Genomic DNA, 20,741 nt, shown 5'->3' with positions numbered 1-20,741 from the left:
GCTATTCCTCCAAATTCTGATTTTTAGTGGTTTTGAAAACTTGTAGGCACACATACCTGTGTCAACTTACTAACACCTTATTGCAGCAGTTCTCAAACTTTTAGCACTGGGACCCACTTTTTAGAATGACAATTTGTCCAGGACCCATTGAAAGTGATGTCATGGCCAGAAGTGACATCACCAAGCAAATTAAAATAAATAATTAAATTAAAATAAATAATTAAATAAGGGGGAGCCAGTCCTGTTCCACCAAGTGAATCTACTCTGAAGTAAGTCTTATTGTGGTCATTGGGGCTTACTCTCAGGAAAATGTGGGTAGAATTGCAGCCTGTGAGCCCGATCCTATGCATGTCTACTCAGAAGTAAGTCCCATAGTGGTCAGTGGAGCTTACTCTGTAGCCTGCCTGCAATAACCCCCCCCCCAAAAAAAAGAATCAGTGAGATTTCCAGCCCTCCCCAGTGCCCAGTTTAAAGTTCTTCTCTTTCAGCCATATCAAAATAAAGACCCACCTGGCTTTGCAAGTGCAAAATAGAAAACTTTCCCCTTACCAGTTGACGTCTCTTTTCTCCTTTTTAGTGGGGGGGGGGGGGCTACCTTCTGGAGCATCTGTTGCACTCCAGCTCCATCAAGTCGGGACCATTCTGGTGTCCTCACATTCCCCTTTGCCTGACCTGACCACTAGCCAAGGCACGTCTGCCTACTCATGAGTAAACACAACCGTGAGGCTGCTTTGCTTTCCGTAGGGCTCAAAAGACTTGCAGCTGGGAGAGAGGCAGGGACCTCCTTCTCCCTTTTGTGTTTTTGGGGGCTGCATTTATTGGATCGGGACCATTCTGGTGTTGGATTCCTCTCAGCCTTCCCTTTCTGACGGACTATGGCAAGTATGCCTACTCGCAAGTAAACATGCAATATGTCTCACTTTCACTTTCCATAGGGATCCATTCATTTTTTCTTCCTGGTTTTTTGGCCATAACTTTTGAAGGTAATGAGCGATATCAATTCCGTGTTTTGCATTGCACTCCGCTGACCATTCTGCATCCAATGGTGTATGGCATGATGTGGTAGCCCCTAATGCTGCTATGTTAGCGCGTCCTCCCCCAGGACGCGTCACCTGGTGCAGCCCATCCCCCCTAGCTACGCCAGTGAGTGGTGCTGTATTTCCAAGTGGTTGAGCATAAACAGTTATGCAAAAAGGCATTTGGCAAAGCCTAGACAGTCTTGTTGCTAGCCTTGGATTTTTAATTCCCCGTTTCTGGGACAGATGTCTCTGAATACTTTCTGCATTTGAGGAACCTGGAATTGTGGGTACTCACTCTTGGGTATAATTGCATGAAGTTGTTTCTAGGGAGTGGAGTATGTTCAGTATATTAGTGTGCTTGCAAATGGAGGGGTGGTGTCTGTTTTTGTATTGTCCTTATCATCTTGTTGATCATTGCCTCACAGTTCCCAAGCTCTTCTCTCTGATCACCTAAATATGGCTGTTGTAGTTACGTCATAGTTGTAGTGGTGGAAGACATGCATTTTGTTAGAGATTATATGTTAGAGATTATGTTACTGCAATTAAGTTGTAGTATTCAGAACAGGTTCTGGTTCTAAGCCCAGGTGAATCCTAACTCACATTAAACCTTTTTATGAGTTAGCTAAAAACACTGATGCTAGGTATAGGTGTAGAATCCAAAGTGCTGGTTTTTTTAATGTCAAAATGGAATAAGAGCACACTTACCTAGCAGTAAGCCTTATTGAAATTAATGGAACTTCATTTGAACAGATGTGCAGAAGATTCTGTTCATAATTTGAATCTCTGTACAAGCATGTCTCAGTGTAGTAATTTGATACAATATTACTTTGCATGAAATTATTATATTTTATGTAAATGGATTTGGAGAGGGGCACAAAGAAAAAGCTGTGTAGAAATATTTTAAGGCATAGTTCTTAGGTCGCAAGAACCTTTTCTCCTATCATCTTAAGACTGATACAGAGAGGACTATATTTTGTGCTAGAAACATCTGTTTTCCCCCTTTTTTCCATTTATACTCACCCTGTGGGGGGGAGCTATTCGTAACTTAAAAGTTCACATACCACATCTAGCTTTTCATCTTAATAAAGGGTTTTTTTGCTATCTTTGCACCTTTTTGCTGCTGTTGAAAGATGTAGTTTTATGTGGTCATTTATGTATTCGCTCTAGATATTTACAGCTTAACCATCTGCCATTGCATATCCCACTCGCCCTCCTCCCAGGGAGGTAGATCAGTGTTGTAGATGTATGGAAAGGACATCCCCCTGGTAGGCTTGCCAGAATATTATATCACCAGTTCATCCGAAAAGGAGTTAATACGTGTTTATTCTGATTTCTTTCTGGGTTACATATACAGAGCACCTTGCTTTCCATTCAGTATTGACAGTCTGAGTTGACCCTCAAATGGAGAATCACCTCATCCTCTGCTTGCTGCTTCTGCCTCTCTGGGGTAGGCAGATACCCTTTCTTCCTGCCCCATCCATTCCTTGTTTTCCTTCCCTGGTGCAGACACCTTTTCCCTGTCAACCCCCAGATCTCTGTTTTCTGGCTGCTTCCTCCTTTCCTGCAGTCTCTACTGGATCCATGCTGATTTTCCTTGTCTCCTTTGGGCTTTCCCCTTCATCTCTTTCACCTTCTCCTTGGGGTGCCTTTCTATTCCATTCTCTGTCTTCTGCCTCAGCATCTCTTTATCTTTTCCCCAACTATTACTGATGCTGACCACTTCCCACTCGGGATTCTTTCTTCTGTCACTTTCTTCCCACCTCCTTTTGTTCTCCTTTGCTTCTCATCCTTTCCCTCCTCTTTCTGTCCTTCCCCCATTGCCAGCCTTCGTCACCCCTTCTCCTTTTCCTCTCCAGTCTGGCTCCCTTGATCTCTTTTTAATCAAACCCCACTACTATCACTTACCAAAGTAACTATATGCTTTATGTAATCACTCCCTAGCAGTTCTGTGGAAGAGTTCAATCCTTGCCCAGACTTAGATTTTCTGTGTATAATATAAATACAAAGGTTAAAGTGGATTCAATGTAACAATCTCCTAACATCAAAAAGGAATAGCAATTAAGAAGGTCTGTTAATTCACCCATTCTCTTTTTAGGTTTGTCAGTTGTAATGGGTCCCCCCAGGCTAGTTGACAAATACAAAATTGCCAGTAAGACCCACACATGAATACCCCTCAGTGATTACTTTGTCTAATTTTGACACAGTGATCTGTGTTTCTTATAGATACAAAATATTGTATTTCTTAGGAAGTTCCTTTGTTAGACAATGTTTCCATCCAGCAGTAGTCTGGGCTATAACTACCTGTTGATTTCTGAATTATCATTGTATTGTGAATGCAGTTTTTTTTGTTAAGGACTATGCACATCACTTGCCAAAAGATCCTTGACTCCTGGAATCTTAAAGTGTCTGCAACGTAAAATGAGTGTTCCATCAGTGTAAACCCCTTTACGACTGCCACAGAAGTGCTAGAACAGACATGCACTCCCGCTGCAGCAAGCAGCCTGGTCCATGCAACAACAGACCAGAGAAGCTGTGCAGGGGTGGGAGGGAGTGGAATGGGGTGGTGGTGGACAGAATGGAGGGAGCGGAATGGGGTGGTGGTGGAGGTGATAGGGCTGGGAGGGTGGATTGGGCCAAGGAAAGGGGTGGGTTTGGCAGCAGCAATGCCACTTAATAGATAGGAATACAGGGATTACATTGGCGTACCACATGACCAGGTAAATAACACATGAATAGTCCTCCAAATTATCTTCTTTGGGTCTTTTGTCCATATTTATTTCATAGCTGCTACGTACATGTGAACAGGCCAATTCCTCATGAGCCGTACTGGTAATTTTATCTTGAGGTTGTTGAAGATTCCAAATAGGTTGTTAAAGAGATTTATATAGTGAAACAGGGTTTTTTCCTTTATAAATTTCCTAAATCGGATGAAATTATTAAGTACAGCTGGGGTTATCTTTGATTTGTCAGAGTGCATCATTGCATTTGAAAGGCATCATTATCATTTGTGCTGTAAGATTTTTTCTTTAGGCTTTTTCTTTACGCATCTCCCCACCTCACTTAAATGTAGGCATTTGCAGCAAGCTCTGGCTGGTTTGCTAACTTTCAACAAAGATATACCACAACATCAAAATGAGTGGGGAGGCTGCATTTGCCAATGCCATGATTGCTAAGCAGTTTGTGGATACTCTGAAGGCTATTGTTGAAAAGGCAGGCTACTCTGCAGAGCACATTTTCAGCATGGACAAACAGCTCTGTTTGGAAAAGAATACTGCTTCTAACATGTCTCAGGAGGAGAAGAGAGAGGTTTCAGTGCCTCTAAGGATTTCTAAACTTTACTGTTTGGGGTGATGTCAGAGGATGCTGGCAATTGTCTATCACTCTGCAAATCCCTGTGCTCTCAAAGGTTATGTGAAAAAAAAAAATTACCAGTTCATTTCTTAGTCACAGAAAATATGACCAGTAACAATCTTGTGGCTACGCTCGAAGATGAGATGTGGTGTTATTACAAAGTGGAAAATATGTCCTTTAAAATGTTACTTCTAGAGGACAATGCTCCCAGATATTCCAGCTCCATTCAATGTGTTTGCAAAAACACCCAAGTTGTCTTTTCTCCTCCCCAACAGCACTCAGTGGATAAGGGTGCAAATTAGCATGTTTAAGGCTTATTACCTTAAGAAAACCGTCCATGCTTCTGACAATGGGAGAATGGGTATTAGAGTTCCAGCAGTCATGTAGTGTTAGAGACTCTTACCATGCTTGTTGGTGAAGCATGGAAGGCAGTTAGGGCCCAATCCTATCTGATTTTCCAGTGCCAATGAAGCTCCAAAGTAAGGGAACAAACATTCCCTAACCTTGAGGAGGCCTCCATGACTGCTGCTCCATCACAGGTTGCAATGCATGCTTTTGGCATGGCTGCATCTACACTTGAAAGTTGGATAGAATTGAGCCCTTGGACCATGTATGAAGGGGAGAAAACTGCATGTAGCTGACATACAACTCTTGAGTCTTTGGTGATGAAAATGACCTATTTGCAACCAGAGAAAATATTGTGAGCTAAGAAAGTGTGTTTTGTTGGGGTGGAGTTGGAAGATGTGCACAAGTTATTAAAGTCTCACAAAGAAGCGATTTGCCCTGAGATTTGCTTGAGTAACAGAACGAATGTGAAGAGGCGGGGAAGAGCAGAGAGGAGATTGATATTGTGCAAACTCTGACATCTAAGTGGCTGACAGAAACATTCAATTTAATTGAGAGTGCTTTGGCTGCCTTGGATGAAGATGATCCAAATACTGAACATAGCTCCAGAGTGAGTAGAGATGTGTGCTCAGCTATGCTGTGTTACCAAGAGGATTTGTGTGGGGGGGGGGATGAATCACACAAGACACTGTTATCCTATTTCTCCAAGCACTCAACAATGAACTATCTGAGCTATAACATCTATAGCCTTGCCGTCCCACTCAGAGTTGCCTCTCTCCATAATTGCAAGTCAACATGAGTGCTCACTGCCTTTTCTGTAACCCATACTAATCTTGTTTCCTATGAGAGGCCATTTTCATTTATATATTTTTGATATGTGCACCATTGTCCAGGAACTTAACCCTCATGTAAATTGAGAGCTGCCTGTATATGATCAGAGTTGATGTTAAACTGAATCTAATCAACTAACTGTGCAATCCTATGCACATCTTATTCAGAAATAAGCCCCATTTGAATTCAGTGTAACTTACTTCCAAGTAAGTTTGTACACCGTCCCTTATGTGCATACCAGTTAGGCTCCAGGGGTGTGTCATTAAGTTGGAACATATGTAGCTTGAAACATCAGGCTCTTGGCAGTCTAGTGCTATTGCTCCTGCATGAAAACACCACCAAAAGGCATTCTGCGCCCATCCCTAACTTGGAAGTCCATAACTTGGGGAGCCAGTGTGTACGATTGCAGCCAACTAATCTTGTACTGGGTTTAGTTTTAATCTGCTCAGGGTTTTGAAATACAGGTGGGCCTCCTTATCCATGGATCTGGCATCCATAGATTGAATTAACCGAAGCTACAGGGGCCCGCACACACACTCTGCATTCATTAACGTAGTTTAGAACCTTACCTAGGTGAAAGTGATCTTCCTTACACAGACCACTATAAGCATTCAGGCGTATAGCAATGTTAAGGCAGGCTGCCAGCAGCCTGAATGTTTAAAAAAAAAAACTTGATTGAGTTTATCAGGAAATTAACTGCTTTCTGTTAAATCTCAGTCTAATTTTTTCAAGTATTCAGGCTGCCTTCAGCCTACCTTAATGTTGCTATATGATTTTCTCTGAAAACTGCTTTGTGAACTTTTCATTGAAAAGTGGTATATAAATACTGTTAATAATAATAATGCTTATAGCTACCTGTATAAGGAAGATCATTTTCAGCCCAGTAAGGTTCTAAACTATGTTGTTGGAGGGGGTGCATGCGCATGTATGCAGGGACCATGGATATAAGGTTCCCCCATCTCTGTGGTTTCTGTATTCGCAGGAGGGGGGTCCCTGGAACAGATCCCCCATGGATACAGGGATCTGCCTGTACTAGATTTTGCACCTACAACCAAAATATGTTTTTTTTCTGTGCAAAATTATTTTGCAATTTTGTGCAATTCTGTGCAAAATTCTTTCATTATTGTATTTTTCATACTTCTTTCTTGTGATGCAATTTTTATTTCTGTTCATAATGGTACTCCTGTAGGGAGAAAGTGGTGGGACTACTTTTAAGTTTTGTGCAGGCATTTTGCACCAGTGGAACAGGGGTGGAACAGGGGACATAAGCTTACCAAGCATAAGATCTTGTTTAACTAAATCATTTTTAGTACAGAAATGAAAAAAGCTAGAATGGTATGAATGTTTTTGCTGGGATTTTATACTTGTTTGAACTTGCATGCAAATTCAGCTCAGTGTGCTGTTCTTTTCTTCTCTTATAGTAGGAATCATTTACATACTTCTCCTATAAACCACAGCTGGTCTTACTTGACAGGAAAAAAAAAATTAAATAAAATCTAAGTAGCATGCATAGTATACTGATTTTGTCTTTTTGTAACAAATAGTATTCATTTGCATATTTTCAATAGCTTATTTGTTTTTCTAAAGCTATTGAATTCTTAGCAAATTCAGAGTATTTGGCAAGGCTGAATTGAGAAAGGAAAGTCTTTCCTATGGAAGGTATAGGCTTGGTAATGGTAGCACCCGAAGATCAGATCAGAAAACTAAGTGCACATTTGTAAACACTGTAATCATTTCTCCTTTGGGATCCGGCCATCATCCATTCTCACGACATGGCCGAGCCAACGCAGGCTTCTCTGTTTCGGCAGTGCATACATGCTAGGGATTCCAGCTCGTTCCAGGACTGTGTTGTTTGGAACTTTGTCCTGCCAGGTGATGCCGAGGATGCGTCGGAGGCAGCGCATGTGGAAAGCGTTCAGTTTTCTCTCCTGTTGTGAGCGAAGAGTCCATGAGCGAAGAGTGAAGGATCTCCTCTATGGAGAACTTGTGCAAGGAAAGCGCCCTACAGGTAGACCACAGCTGCGATACAAGGACATCTGCAAGAGGGATCTGAAGGCCTTAGGAGTGGATCTCAACAAGTGGGAAACCCTGGCCTCTGAGCGGCCCGCTTGGAGGCAGGCTGTGCAGCATGGCCTTTCCCAGTTTGAAGAGACACTTGGCCAACAGTCTGAGGCAAAGAAGGAAGGCCCATAGCCAGGGAGACAGACCAGGGACAGACTGCACTTGCTCCCAGTGTGGAAGGGATTGTCACTCCCAAATCGGCCTTTTCAGCCACACTAGATGCTGTTCCAGAACCACCTTTCAAAGCGCGATACCATAGTCTTTCGAGACTGAAGGTTGCCAACAGCAATCATTTCTCAGCACATATGCCTTTTGTAGATATTTAGAAAGCTTCATTAAAAGCAAAAATTAATCTACAAAATATGTTCAGTTTCAGCTATGCCTTAATTATTTTATTATTATTAAATTCTGAACTGTATTGTTTGTTGAAGATGACAACTAAGATAAAATACACTAAGGGTGCAATGCAAAAGCCTCCTCTCCCTCCTCCCCACCCACCAGTACAAGTAGAAATCTCTCCCGACCTTCCTTGTAGCTTCCTTGTAGCTCTTGACCAGCCCACTCTCCATGTGGTTTGGACAGGGGCAGGGTTACCAGCGGTCATAACTTCCAAGCAACCCTTCAGGACCCTGTATTACTCACTCTACACACATGCACTCTCTTTCTCTCTCTCTTTCCCATCCCTGCCAGAAGCACAAAGCCATCTTCCCTCCTGTGCACTAAAAAAATGTTTCAAAAAGCAACTCGCTCCGAACTGATGCCAGACCAGAGCTCAGCAGGCAGCAGCCTCCAGGACTCTGCACTGTGCATGTTTGCTGCCACGCAGCCCGGGGGGGGGGGGGAAGATGGAGGGCACCAGAGCGAGCATGTTCAGCTCAGCAGGCTCCTTCATGCCCTCCTCTCCCATATCATGTGTCTATCAGGGGATTGCTATGATGGGCCTTTAACTGGGTCACTAAGTGACAGCAGCCGGAGCTGATTGGAAGAGGCTGCCTGTGGGGAGGGACTGAGCTCTCATGGAACAAAAGCTACAATGGAGGATGTTCAATCATATTTGGAGGACATGAGGCTGAAAAAGAGGACAGGTTCAGAAAAATGCTAGGGGGCAAACTCGGGGGGGGAGCAAAGCCCCCCCCCAGCTACAGCTCTGAATTTAGGGTGGAGCTTCAGATTGATAGATATCATTTTCAAATACACTTGATCTCTAATCTTGAACATCTTTTTAGAAACTGCTTAGTGCTAGACTATTCTAATTTAGTAAACAAGAAATGACTCAGAGAATTAATATTTGTATTTTGTTCACAAAAGCAGTCTAGGTTTTGCTCTTTGCATAAGAGCGAAAATATTATATATGGAAGAAGTTTTACTGAAAGATTAGTGAAGCAGAAACACAGAAGAAATCTGATTAGTTGGAAGTGGAACTCCCCACATCCAGAGCACTGGTAGTCCCTGCCCACTGGCATCTTGTCAGTTAACCAGCAGAAGTATTTCTTTCCTCAAAGTCTCTGCCAATTGCAGAGAACTCTGAAGGGGAGGGGGCCTTTAACCCATTTCTGCCCAGCCCACAGGTGTAAACATTTGATACCTGTTGCATATATGCAACGTTGGGCAGAAATGGTGTAATTATGCCAAATGGGAAAGAGAAACCCTGTTTCCTACAAGTACTCAGGAGAAAGGTAGTTTCTCACTTTTTGGTTTTGGATTGCTTCTGCCTGCCCCCTAGCACAAAATGAAAGTACGTAACCCACCCTTTTATCATGTACATTGTGTATGCCAGAGGACTGGAGGAAAGGGAGATGTTGGCAACCACAAATAATACCTGGCTGCTAAATCAGAGGGGGGAAAATGTGCACCTCTGCTTGAGGGCATAGCTTCATGTGAAATACAAATATTCCAACAAAGATCTTATACCCAGTTGTCAAAGTGAACTCGGATTTTGACTTTCTGAGTGAGGGGTAATTAACTGTCCCTTGCTTATCTGTATTAAAATGTACAGAAGTGTGATGAGGGTTTTTGTACTCCTTGGTTGCTGGGTTTGTAAACTTGACTAGGTATATGGACTGCATTGGGTGACACCCTTGGGGTGTGTGTATGTGAGAGAGAGAGAGAGAGAGAGACACCATTACTGGACAAAATGGTGAAAATCTTTGTATTTTTGGATAATATTATTATATCATTTGATGAGTAATTTATTGTAGAATGCAATGAAACAAATCACATTGGAATATCTGTGTTGTATCAAATGTTATAGCCAAATAACCAAAAAAGGAAAACACAACTGCCACAACAAAAAGAGGATTTTCATAACTCAAAACTAACCAGTGAGACTGATTGTTCTGTGAGCCAGTGAGGTGTTATGACACAGCAGGAAACCAGTAAGGTGTTATGAGTCAGCTCTCAGAGCTAAGACTAGAACTCCTATTTGGTTGTATGAGTGTCATCAAATTGGCCACTGTTTTTTTTGTTGGTTATTAATTTGTTTGGTGATCTGAACTATTATATATTAAAATAAATGAACGGGGGTTGCACCAGCCCTAGTGATGCCAGTGCATTTAGGTTGTGTGTATGATATTGGAATTTATTCTGTATTGTTTGGTACAGGAGAAAGTCAATTATGGGGGTGATACACTGAACACTTGCACCACATGACACAAGCCCTAGTGACACCTCTGAGTCTTGATTCTGTTTCATGTTATTTTCATTCTAATGTGCCTACCACCTGTTTCATAGGATATGGCAACTTCGGTGTGCTGAATTCCCTGTATGTCAACTAAACATTTTAAGGATATTAGGCTGAGACTTGTGTAGTATCTGCACATGATTTCAATCCTGAAAAATTTTATTTGCCCAGAACTGCTACATCTGCTACATCTCCCCACCTCTCTTAGATGTAGGCATCTGCTTTGAGGAAGAGGGAATGAGAATTCAGGACTATCCATGACTTATGCTATACGTTCAAAAGAAGAAAGCCTTCACTCGTTCACAGAGGCACAACATTAAAAGCAATTATTTTAGAAGCATAAAAGGATTTTATTTATGTTAAGATACTCTTATCCTATCCTTCAATGTAAAAGTTCCAAAGCAGAAAGCATAACATAAGTTGTGTTCCATTCCCAGAACTCTCATGTGGCTGGCAAAAAAACCCACTATAGCAAATCAATTTAAAAAACAAAGTCCCTTTGCTCTGGTGATTTAAAAACAACCTTGCTGACCTTTCAATGTACACAGAGGCAGTCTCTCTCCAGGTGCTTAGGCTTCAGTAGGAGGCAGCAATCCCTCCCTTCATCAGAAGCCTAGGTGAGGGGGAAAGAATGGAGGAGGTGTTAATCACTGCCATTTAGCCTTCTTTCACTGCTCAGGGCAAAGGAAGGAGTGAAGCCTTGAGAGAGAATGATTGATAGATTGTCAGCTGGCTGCCCTCTCTTGAATTTTTAAATAATGACTGTTTTCCTTTCATTTAAAGGGTACTTCTCATCAGCATTGAGATAGAAAAATCTGTGGATTCCCCCCCCCCCCATGAAAAATCAGTGGATAATTAGGTTATACCTGTATTCACTTGCATGACTGTCTCTCTGCAACAGTAAAAAACAGTTTTTTAAACTAGGATTTTAAAGGGATGGATTTTTTTACCCAGGGATCAGCACATTCCTTCTCATTTGCAGTGGCCATTCGTGTTCAGTCAAATCCATATATAAAAAATCAGTGTATAACAAGGTCAAACCTGTACAATCTTCTAATCTAGTCGGTGGTTACTTTTCTTTGTGTCCCCTTGAAACCCACTGTATGTGTTCAGAGAGAGGCAGTAGAAAGCCAGAAGTAGGGACTGGGAATGCAAGCAAAAGTATGCTGGGTAATGAGGATGTGGAAATGGCAGGAGGGAAGCTACAGTATGACAGGAAAGTTAAAGAGGTCATGTAGAAAAGAGAGAGAAGCAAACAAGGAAGTGTGCCAGTGGCACTCTGTGTGTATTAAATGTTTGTACTGAAGAAGCAGAATGTATGAGTGGGGCATCACATTTTGACTAATGTCTTTCTAGGCTTTCTGAATATTTGTTTTCATGCATTTCATTATTTCTTGTATGTTTTGCACTCTTAAAATTAGAGCCTTGTAATCTTTCAGGAAAACAAAATAATTAAAACCAACAATGGAAAAGGGAAGGTTGAAGAATATGTTGTTACAAACTAGCTATAGCACCTCCTTGCCTCCTCACTCTTATTTTTACTTAGTCTGCAAATTCTCTCCATTCCTTAGTTGGAAACAAAATGAATATAAATTAGCTTATGTTAAGGTCAGCAATTTCTTCAGCAGGACAACTGTGCTAGAAATATTATTATGTTTGGGGGCCATGATGATGCAGCTTACATAGAGGTATCTTTAAATTTCTATCATGGCTATTCTAAAAAATGTAAGGCATGTGACAGCAACTGAAGGGGAACAAGGCATTAAAATATACATGCAGTTAGTCAATTCTTGCTTGTTTCTGGTTGTTAAACTGTATTCTGAACAAGATCTTTCAGTGATTCATTCCAGAAGGTATTAAGGCCTCAATTTTGACAGACTTCTAGGACAAAATTAATTTCCCAATTACAGGTAGCTACTGAGAAACTCTCAGTTCCTCTTTTAAAGATGGTACATTGGCTGGTACAGGTGTCTTTGCAATAACCTTTAAGGTCAGCAAAGCAAAGCAAAACACACTTATGATTGTATAGCAGTCAGGTTGAATTTGGAATACTGGTATGTTATCTGGTAATACACCAAACTACTAGGATTAAAGATTTCTAGGCAGAGGCAGCCTTCTGCTCCCCAGGTCATTTACTACCGAGAATAGCTTGCTGGATGACATTTGGCAGGACAAAATGCAACCAAGCTTTTTTTTTTTGGGGGGGGGGGGGAACCAATAAAAAAGATTTTGTTGGTAGTACTACTATAATATAGTCTTTTAAAAAATTGCTCTCACTTCAGTATTTTAGAGTGCCATCTGCATTCATTGGGTTTTAGTATTCAGGATAGGTTTAGATTAGTGGTTCCCAAACAAAGAACACTACCCAATAGAAAAGCACTTGGTTGGTAATTAGGTGCTGGAACATGTATGCAAGGATGCCAACAGTGGTTAACTATCTTCAAATCATTGCTCAGAAAACCCGTGTTGAGTTTATTGCTCTCATGAGCCCTGATCAGGTGTTCAGTCTCCCAACAAATACTTGAATGTGGAGGGACTGGAGTAGGACTAAGTGTGCACATCAGCAGGGGGCGGGACAAAGCTGGCATGCTCTATGGAAGCCCTCACACATTCACTCTTCACAGGAGATCACATGTTTGAATAGGACTATGGTGTCTGAGAGAAGTTTAACAATGTGGTGATATATTTACAAGCTGAGACTGGACCTGCTTGCAAAACTTAAGAACTCTTCCCAGTTCTGTGTCGCATCCCAGTCCACATTCTCTGCCTAGCAAGATTAAACTGTCCACCAATAACCTATCTGTTCTGCCTTCCCCTCCGATATGCCTTGCTGCTAGGATATTGTATGAAGGTTGTTCTCAAAGAAGCCGCTGTCTCTTCTTCTGTGGCAACAATACTGCTGCACAAATTATGCAAATTTTTATTTTCCTATTTCTCCCTACAGTTAGTGTGTATAACTGAAGATAAATCAAGATTTCCATCCTCACAGGGCATCCATAATGGTTATGTTGCTAGATTACTGCTTTTAAAAAAAAATTAGAATTGTTCTATTTTTGAATTATACTGATAGGTCTGTTGTGTGTGTTTTTTGTTAACTGCTTTGGGTTCAAAGAGAAAAAATGGGTAGCAAAATAAACCAGAGGCAAGTCTTGAGTAGTGCAGCATGAGAAGAACAGAGAATTGAGAGGGGTAGAAAATGAAAACACCTGGGATACACTTTATTAACCTGAAAAGGACTTTAGTGCAAGTACAAGGTGAATTGGTAAAATGTGTCTTACAGACAGGAAGGGTGCAATCCAGAGGCGCCCTTGGGCTGGACTTGCTCCGGCCCAGAAGGTTCGCAAATGTGTCATGGCATGTTTGCGCCTCCTTGGGAGTCAGCAAGGCCTGTGCAGAGAGGCGTGCTGGCCTGTGGAGACTGACACAAGCCTCCACACCAATGGAGGCACCAAGCCTTGCATCATCCCAGTCTTGTGGATGGGGCAGGGGGAGGGCGGATGGGGGGTGGCCCCAGGGGCTGGAGGGTGGGGAGAGGGAAGCAGGGCTGGGACCCGGCAGTTATGCCAGATCCCAACCCCCATTCCCGGGGAGTTCAGAGTGACTTCAAGCTGCTCCTCTCTCCTCGGACTTGTGCCACCTCAGGAGGTGGCGCAGGTCCAAGGAGACTCATAGGGGCCAGGGTGCCTTACCCAGAAGTAAGAGGAAACTTTTCCCCTGGCTGAGCCACTTTGGGCCCCTATCCCGCATTGGATACAGCACAAGTCTCTTGGCTTGCCTGTTCCCGCACAGAATAGGATTATGCTCTTAAGACATGTAGGAGTCAGATGTTTTGATCAAAATATTAGGATACAGAGTTGTGTGTGACACCCCCAGATGGGGCAAAATTATAGTTAATGTAGTTTTCAGCTGTTTTTGTTTTCTTTAATACTCATGAAAATTGTGTTCCTCAAGATTAAAATTTTCTCCAAAGTTATTTTCCAATTTGAACAGTAAGCTAAAGCAAATATACTATTTCGACCAGGGCTCTCTAAACCCTGGCCCATGGACTGGATCCAGGGTTTGTAAAAAGCCCTCCCCCCGCCGTGAGCGGAGCTTAGTGTTCTGCATCCCTGTGCCCAGATCAGCTTGAAAGAAACATGGCACGGTGGCAAAACAGTAAGCGCCACTTGGGATGGGGAGGGCTCTTTCAGGATGCAGCAATTTTCAGTTTGGAGACGGCTGATTTAGACAATGAACATTTTGGGGTGGGAGATGGGGTATAAATGGTAGTCAGCAAACTTTCTACATTTTCTGAAGTTACCCTTTTTGTTCTTTTATTTATTTGCAAATTTATATTATTTCCTTGCCTTAGGTCAGGGTGGGCAAACATTTTGGCAGGAGGGTCACATCATCTCTCTGACACTATGTTGGGGACAAAAGAAAAGGATTACTTTACATTTCAAATTTGCATAAATTTACATAAATGAATATATTAGAGATGGAACATATGAATTAATGAATTTTACTGAGCTTATTTATAATACACATGAGAATAATAGTACAGGCATGAAGAACCACATGAGAACTATGAACTGTTTGCCACACACCTCTTGCACAGTGAAAACGTACGGACCAAGTCAGATACACATGGAGACACAAGTTGTTTGGAAGCAATTTCTACATATTTAACAAACAACAAAACCAATAACAAATCACTCAGATAACATAAATACATAATAAACATTAATAATTGTAAACAAAAAAATTTCTTAAACATACCAGATATTCTATGTTAATACAAGCGTGGAAGCTGTATGTTATCATTTTGTACAAACTTTAGGCATCCAATTCAATCATTATAATACCTAATACAAATTTCTTTCAGCCTGTCTTAAGTATTTTTTTTCTACTCCCTTTAACATTTCTCTGATCTTAACTATTAACTGTAATTGCTTTTATTCTTCAAATTCACGTATCATCATATCATTCCTTTCTGTCTCCTGGAGAAAAACAGTAAGTGGCTTCCAGTGATTCAAAAACACATTCACTGACTTATTCTTAAGTGAAGTCATCAATTCTTCCATATCAGCTTCCGAAAAACTTGGAAGTGACATTTTTAAGACTTTCTGAGACCTCATGAGGGCGATGGAGGTGGCACATTGCCTCCCTGACCCTCAGAACACCCTCTGAACGCAACTGGAGAAGAGCTCCGGTCATGTCCAGAAAGGGCCAGGGTGGCCCTGGAATTCTGCAGGCCACCAGAAGAGGTTCTGCGGACTGTATGTTTGGCACCCCTGTTCTAGACTGTCTTTGTTTTGCAAGGTGAGGGAAGGGGAAAGCAAAGAGATATGTTCTCATCTTTGTTGCTTCACAAGTTTCAACTTGTAACATTGCATGCCCAGGCCTTACCTCTTGAGTGTACTCACCTGCATCTTTTTGCCCAAAGTAACATAGGAGAAGACCAAGCAATTATTTTCCTCAGTAATGCTGTATGGAGAGATAATGTACCCTTTACTACCAAATTCTTCCCTTTTAGGCCCCATTTTTCTGGATCCTCTTTCTATTCATGAAATGTAATTTAGATATTTTTTAGGGGAAATCTCAAATGAGATCATGACTTCTCACTTTCACACCAACTTTAAAATTTGTCTGATTCTAGACTTCAAAAACACACCTTTTAAGAATGAGGCATTTAAGAAACATATGTAGTGTGTTTTCAAAATGACAGATTTGGGCTAACTTAGGCAAAAAAAGCGTTCCATCAGCAACTGCCTTCTGGCAGTTGCAAAAGCACGTCTGACAGTGCTGAAACCAGAGCACTGGTGGAGAGGCTGCAGCAGCCTCGTGCTCAGTGCTGGTGCTGAACTGGCCGGCAACCCAGGTAAGTCTGTGGGGGAAGTGGGAAGGAGTGGGAAAGGATGGAACAGGGCAGTAGTGAGGGAGGGCAGAACAAATTTGAGAAAGGGGCAGACTCAGTGGCCACTGAATCCAAACCCTCTTCCTGGACCTGATCAAGCAACCAACATTGACCTGCACCAGTGATTTTTTTTGTTGCAGGCCCAAGTAGACCTCTCTGTGCTGTGATGGCTTACCCCTGAATAAGGGAACAAATTTTCCCTTACCCAGAGGAGACCTTTGGGACTCCCCCCCCCACACACACACGCACAGGAAGCAGCACGAACCATTTGGGCATTGCTGCATTATGGGGGGGGGGGTGAGATAGGTTTGGACGGTTGTTGTGTTTCCTGTGATTTTTTTTTAACCATTCTTGGGTGAAAATGCATTAGTATCTTCCCCACTTGCCTGAAAGTGTTGTCAGACATTTTTTATAATCCTAAAATGAAATGCATGATGTTTAAGGTTGTAATCCTTTTTGTCTTGACATGTTGCAACCAGATGATGTTCTATTTTATAAGAATGGTTATGTTGTATGGTTTGGTAGGGGTTTGCACTTATCTCATGAAATTACTGTGTGAGCTAGTCAAGCCCAGGAACATCCCCCATGTGAGGAGGAGCCCCCAATCATGATCTCTCAATCATGCCCTGTCTTTCCCCTCCTTCCCATTAATTTGAATGCATGGGTGAGTGTGCAGGTAGCATGAGGGATCACTGCAGGGAATGAGTGGGCCATGTGCACCTTCCATATCTCCATCGAGCCCACTCTCTCTTCTTCTATCCCTTTATGTTTGCAGAGTTCTTAGAGCAGGGGTGCCCAAACCCCGGCTCTGGGGCCACTTGCGGCCCTTGAAGACTCCCAATGCGGCCCTCAGGGAGACCCCAGCCTCCAATGAGACTCTGGCCCTCCGGAAACTTGCTGGAGCCAACACTGGCCTGACGCAACTGCTCTCAGTGTGAGGGCAACTGTTTGACCTCTTGCGTTAGCTGCGGGATGAGGGCTTCCTCTACCACTTGCTGTTTCACATCTATGATGCAGTAGCGGCAGCAAAGAAAAGACTAGCCTTGCTTTGTGCAAGGCCTTTTATAGGCCTTGAGCTATTGCAAGACCTTCATTCATTCATATAAATTCCACCTCTAGTATATTAATTTATGTAAACTTATGTAAATTTATTCAAATATTAAATGTAAATTTATTTTTCCCCTGGCCCCCAACACAGTGTCAGAGAGATGATGTGACCCTCCTGCCAAAAACTTTGGACACCCCTGTCTTAGAGGATCAAACAGCTGTTTCATATATGATTTTCCTAGACAGCTGCAACTTCCCATCTTATGGACCTATTAAAAATGCATATATACGTTGATTGCTGATGACAGTAAACAGTGGTGAATGTGATTTTCTTACAGAGGAAATTATACCCATACAGGAAAAAGGTCATGTGTAACCCTGCCCTAATAGTGCCTTGTTTCTTATTTCTGTTAGCATTCTAGTTTATCTTCAATCGTTTGTCATATTCTGGCAAAATTATGTTCCACTTCATTCTCTTTACGTTCTGCCTTAATTTTTTTCTCATCCCATATCTCTAGAAATGTTTGTTTTTAGCATCTGTAACTATGTATATTTCAGAGGGTTTGCTTTACATTTCTAATATCCTTCTTTATCTGTTTTAGCATCTCCCTGTATTCTTCCCAGTGTTCTTTACTTCCTATTTTCTTGTAAGTATAGCGTATTCTTTTTTCCCTCATTTCCTATTGACCTGTTTAACCATGTGGAGTTGTTTTGAAGCTACCCCAGATATTTTGAAGAAAATATTTTAATTGCCATGTATATTTAGTCTGGCATTTTTTTCTGATAGAAATTACTAGTATTTCAGATTGCTTTGCATAATATTTTCACATCTTCAGTTATCACAAATTATGCTGTCCTCTGATGGTAATTAAATTTTGATTTCCACATCCCATTTAATCACATTGTGGCTACTTGAGTACATTGGTCTGTTCCTAATTTATTTATTCTGTTTTTGTTCAGTAGTTGAAATCTGCTGTAGACAGGTGGGTCCTTGACGCATATTGGGAAGCTATTATGTAATATCATCTCTTGAGTGTCTCACCTAACTCATTCATAATATCTATATCATACATACTACACATGAGATCAATTCCAATTAAAATTTGAAATATGTATACAGTAGCAATGCACATACTCATCAGTGTGTACGCATTATTTAATCCCTGTATTTACCATTGATATAGAGTATCCAGGCATACTGGCTTCTTGACTTGCTTTGAATTCACATATTGGATAGTTCCACTGTTTCGTAACGTAGAGCTTCTGTTGTTCAGTCTTGTGATGTTATGGGTTTGGTTCCCATACATGGTTACCGCGACAGTTCATCTTTTCCCTAAACAGCTGCATATAAATTGGTAATCCGGATAGTGTATATGTATGTACTTCCCTGTGCATGATAAATAATAAAATGATGCTGTGGTGCTACATTAAAGCCAAGGTACAGAAACTAATTTTCTTTTTCACGACCATATATTTAATGACCATCTTCTGTTTAATGACTTATAATTGACCATAATGGGGGGGGGGGTCATAGAGCTTCATATTACCTCAAACAGCACTTTCAACCATATGTGGTATCACTGCACAATTACAGTGTTCAATATATCAGTTCTGTTCTCTCTCATTTATGCAGATGAATATAATTGTCACATGTGCACACGCACACAACGCAGGTATGGGCAGCAAACTACTTGAAACTTTTCAGTGTGATGATGGGATGTTATATAGAGTTTGTCATTTCCTCTCCTCCACAATAATTTAGAGCTGAGGTTCTCCAACTGGGGCATTGCGATACCCCCTCCTGAGAAGCCCTGGCTCTGCCCCCTTAAGGGGCAAGTTAAAGGGGAAGGCAGTTCAGGACCATGCTGCTGCCAGGGACAAAGCGTTGTTTTTTTTAAACTTACAGTTAGAAGCGCTGTTAGGAGCACTGACCTCCAGAGGGTGCAGGGAGCTCCCCACCGCTTAATTAGTGTTTCTCCTCAGTGACACTTCATAACTTCATTCTCTGGGGATCTCCTAGACCAGTGTTTCTCAACCAGTGGAATGGGTACCACCAGTGGTTCTCGAAGTAGTGTCTGCAGGACCCCTGCCACCTGGCAGCGAGACCAGGAATGCCATATAACAAACAGCGGTAGGAGGTTCAGCACAGTGGGCAGAGCTCCATAGCATGCCCTTCCCTCCACTCTGAGCCTCTGACTGGTGTTTTTCGTTTCACGTCTGGCCTCCCAACCCAGGAATAACTGGTGATGATGATATCACCAGTTGCTTCAAGTGGTACTTAAATCTGTGTACTATGTGAAGTGGTACAGCGGAGGACACTGTCCTAGACCAGCACTTCCCAAACTTACCTGGCTTGCTATGCTCCCCCCCCCCCCACAAGCGCAGCACATGGCTTCCAGAAGTCCTCACCGGTTGCTTTTTGGTTTGGAGATCACATGGGATCCTACAAACTGAGGTAAGAGGCTCAAGGGCAGGCAGTAGGCCTTTCCCTAGCATGCAAAAACTGCATGCAGGATTTCTGCCTGCCAAGTTGAACCTTCTTCCACCATTCACAGAGCATTGTGATGCACAGTTTGGGAACCCCTGTCTTAGATGGGACTGATGTAGGAATATCTTTATGAAAACTTGGGGTTTTTTGTTGTTGTTGTTTTTAAGCATGCCCGACCTACTTCAATCCATTATTTTGCTCCCGTCTACTCCAAGATTGCCTGGTGTTTTTCCCCCCTTTTTATTTGAGATACAAGTTATCTAATACTACTTTACTTATGCAAGAAATAACTACCTTTTTCAGACATGTAAAGTCTAATGGTTAATTTTCTTAATGGCATCTTTCCAAAGTAGTAATAAATGGTAAGTGTTTGTATTAACTGATAGCCTAAGCAACCTCTTCCTGCAATCTGAGAGGTCCAGGATTGTAGTTATACATTATGGGTCATATGTCAGGTATATAATTAGCAAGAATGCTGATTGGATCTTGCCATATTTGCTTTCAGGTGTATTACCAAACAGCAGTCATGCAATTTGACACTTAACTGCCACTCAGCCGATTGCCCTGTATGAGTAAATACCATCTCCCAGCTAACTACAGACTCACACCACTGCTAGCAATTAAAACTGTCCAAGATGCCTGCGCCAGCTGTGACTGGATGCTGTGATATCACTGTGCTCATGGTATTAGCTTCACATCTGGATGGTCTGTTTTGTTCACAGAATTGTGCTGTATTTGCTTAATGATGTTCCTTTCTTGCTGTAGAGTGTCCATTTCCAAGCAATTAAACCACAGCAGACTAACAGAACTGCTAGTAACCTTGTAAGAAATGTCCGCTCTGTGGTTTAAAAACCTAATTGGCAAGAACAGGTTAGCTGAGACTGTTAAAATGAATTGACTCTTCAGAGGTTATTGCAGTCTTTTAGTTGTAGACCTATGAGTGAACAGCTATTCTCTCACTTGCATCTGTTATAGATTTGGAGGCAGAAAAGGAATTTTGAGTTTATCTATGTTGTATATTAG

At 41.9% G+C, this 20,741-nt stretch overlaps 1 protein-coding gene across 2 annotated transcripts in view; it reads left to right on the top strand.

The window, feature by feature from the left end:
- CDYL (chromodomain Y like) overlaps window positions 1-20,741 on the top strand; it is a 125,685-nt gene that overhangs the window by 75,643 nt on the left and 29,301 nt on the right. The window contains exon 3 of one of the 2 annotated variants that reach the window (XM_066624140.1): window positions 17,833-17,877. The exons of the other annotated variant lie outside the window; for it this stretch is intronic. Coding sequence (XP_066480237.1) covers window positions 17,833-17,877 — 45 coding nt within the window. The remainder of the gene's footprint in view (window positions 1-17,832; window positions 17,878-20,741) is intronic. 2 annotated transcript variants of the gene reach the window in all.

The sequence above is a fragment of the Tiliqua scincoides genome, chromosome 4, assembly GCF_035046505.1.
Source record: "Tiliqua scincoides isolate rTilSci1 chromosome 4, rTilSci1.hap2, whole genome shotgun sequence".
Classification (NCBI taxonomy): Eukaryota; Metazoa; Chordata; class Lepidosauria; order Squamata; family Scincidae; genus Tiliqua; species Tiliqua scincoides.
The sequence above is the reverse complement of the archived record's forward strand: the minus strand, read 5'-3'. Positions and strand labels throughout refer to the sequence as shown.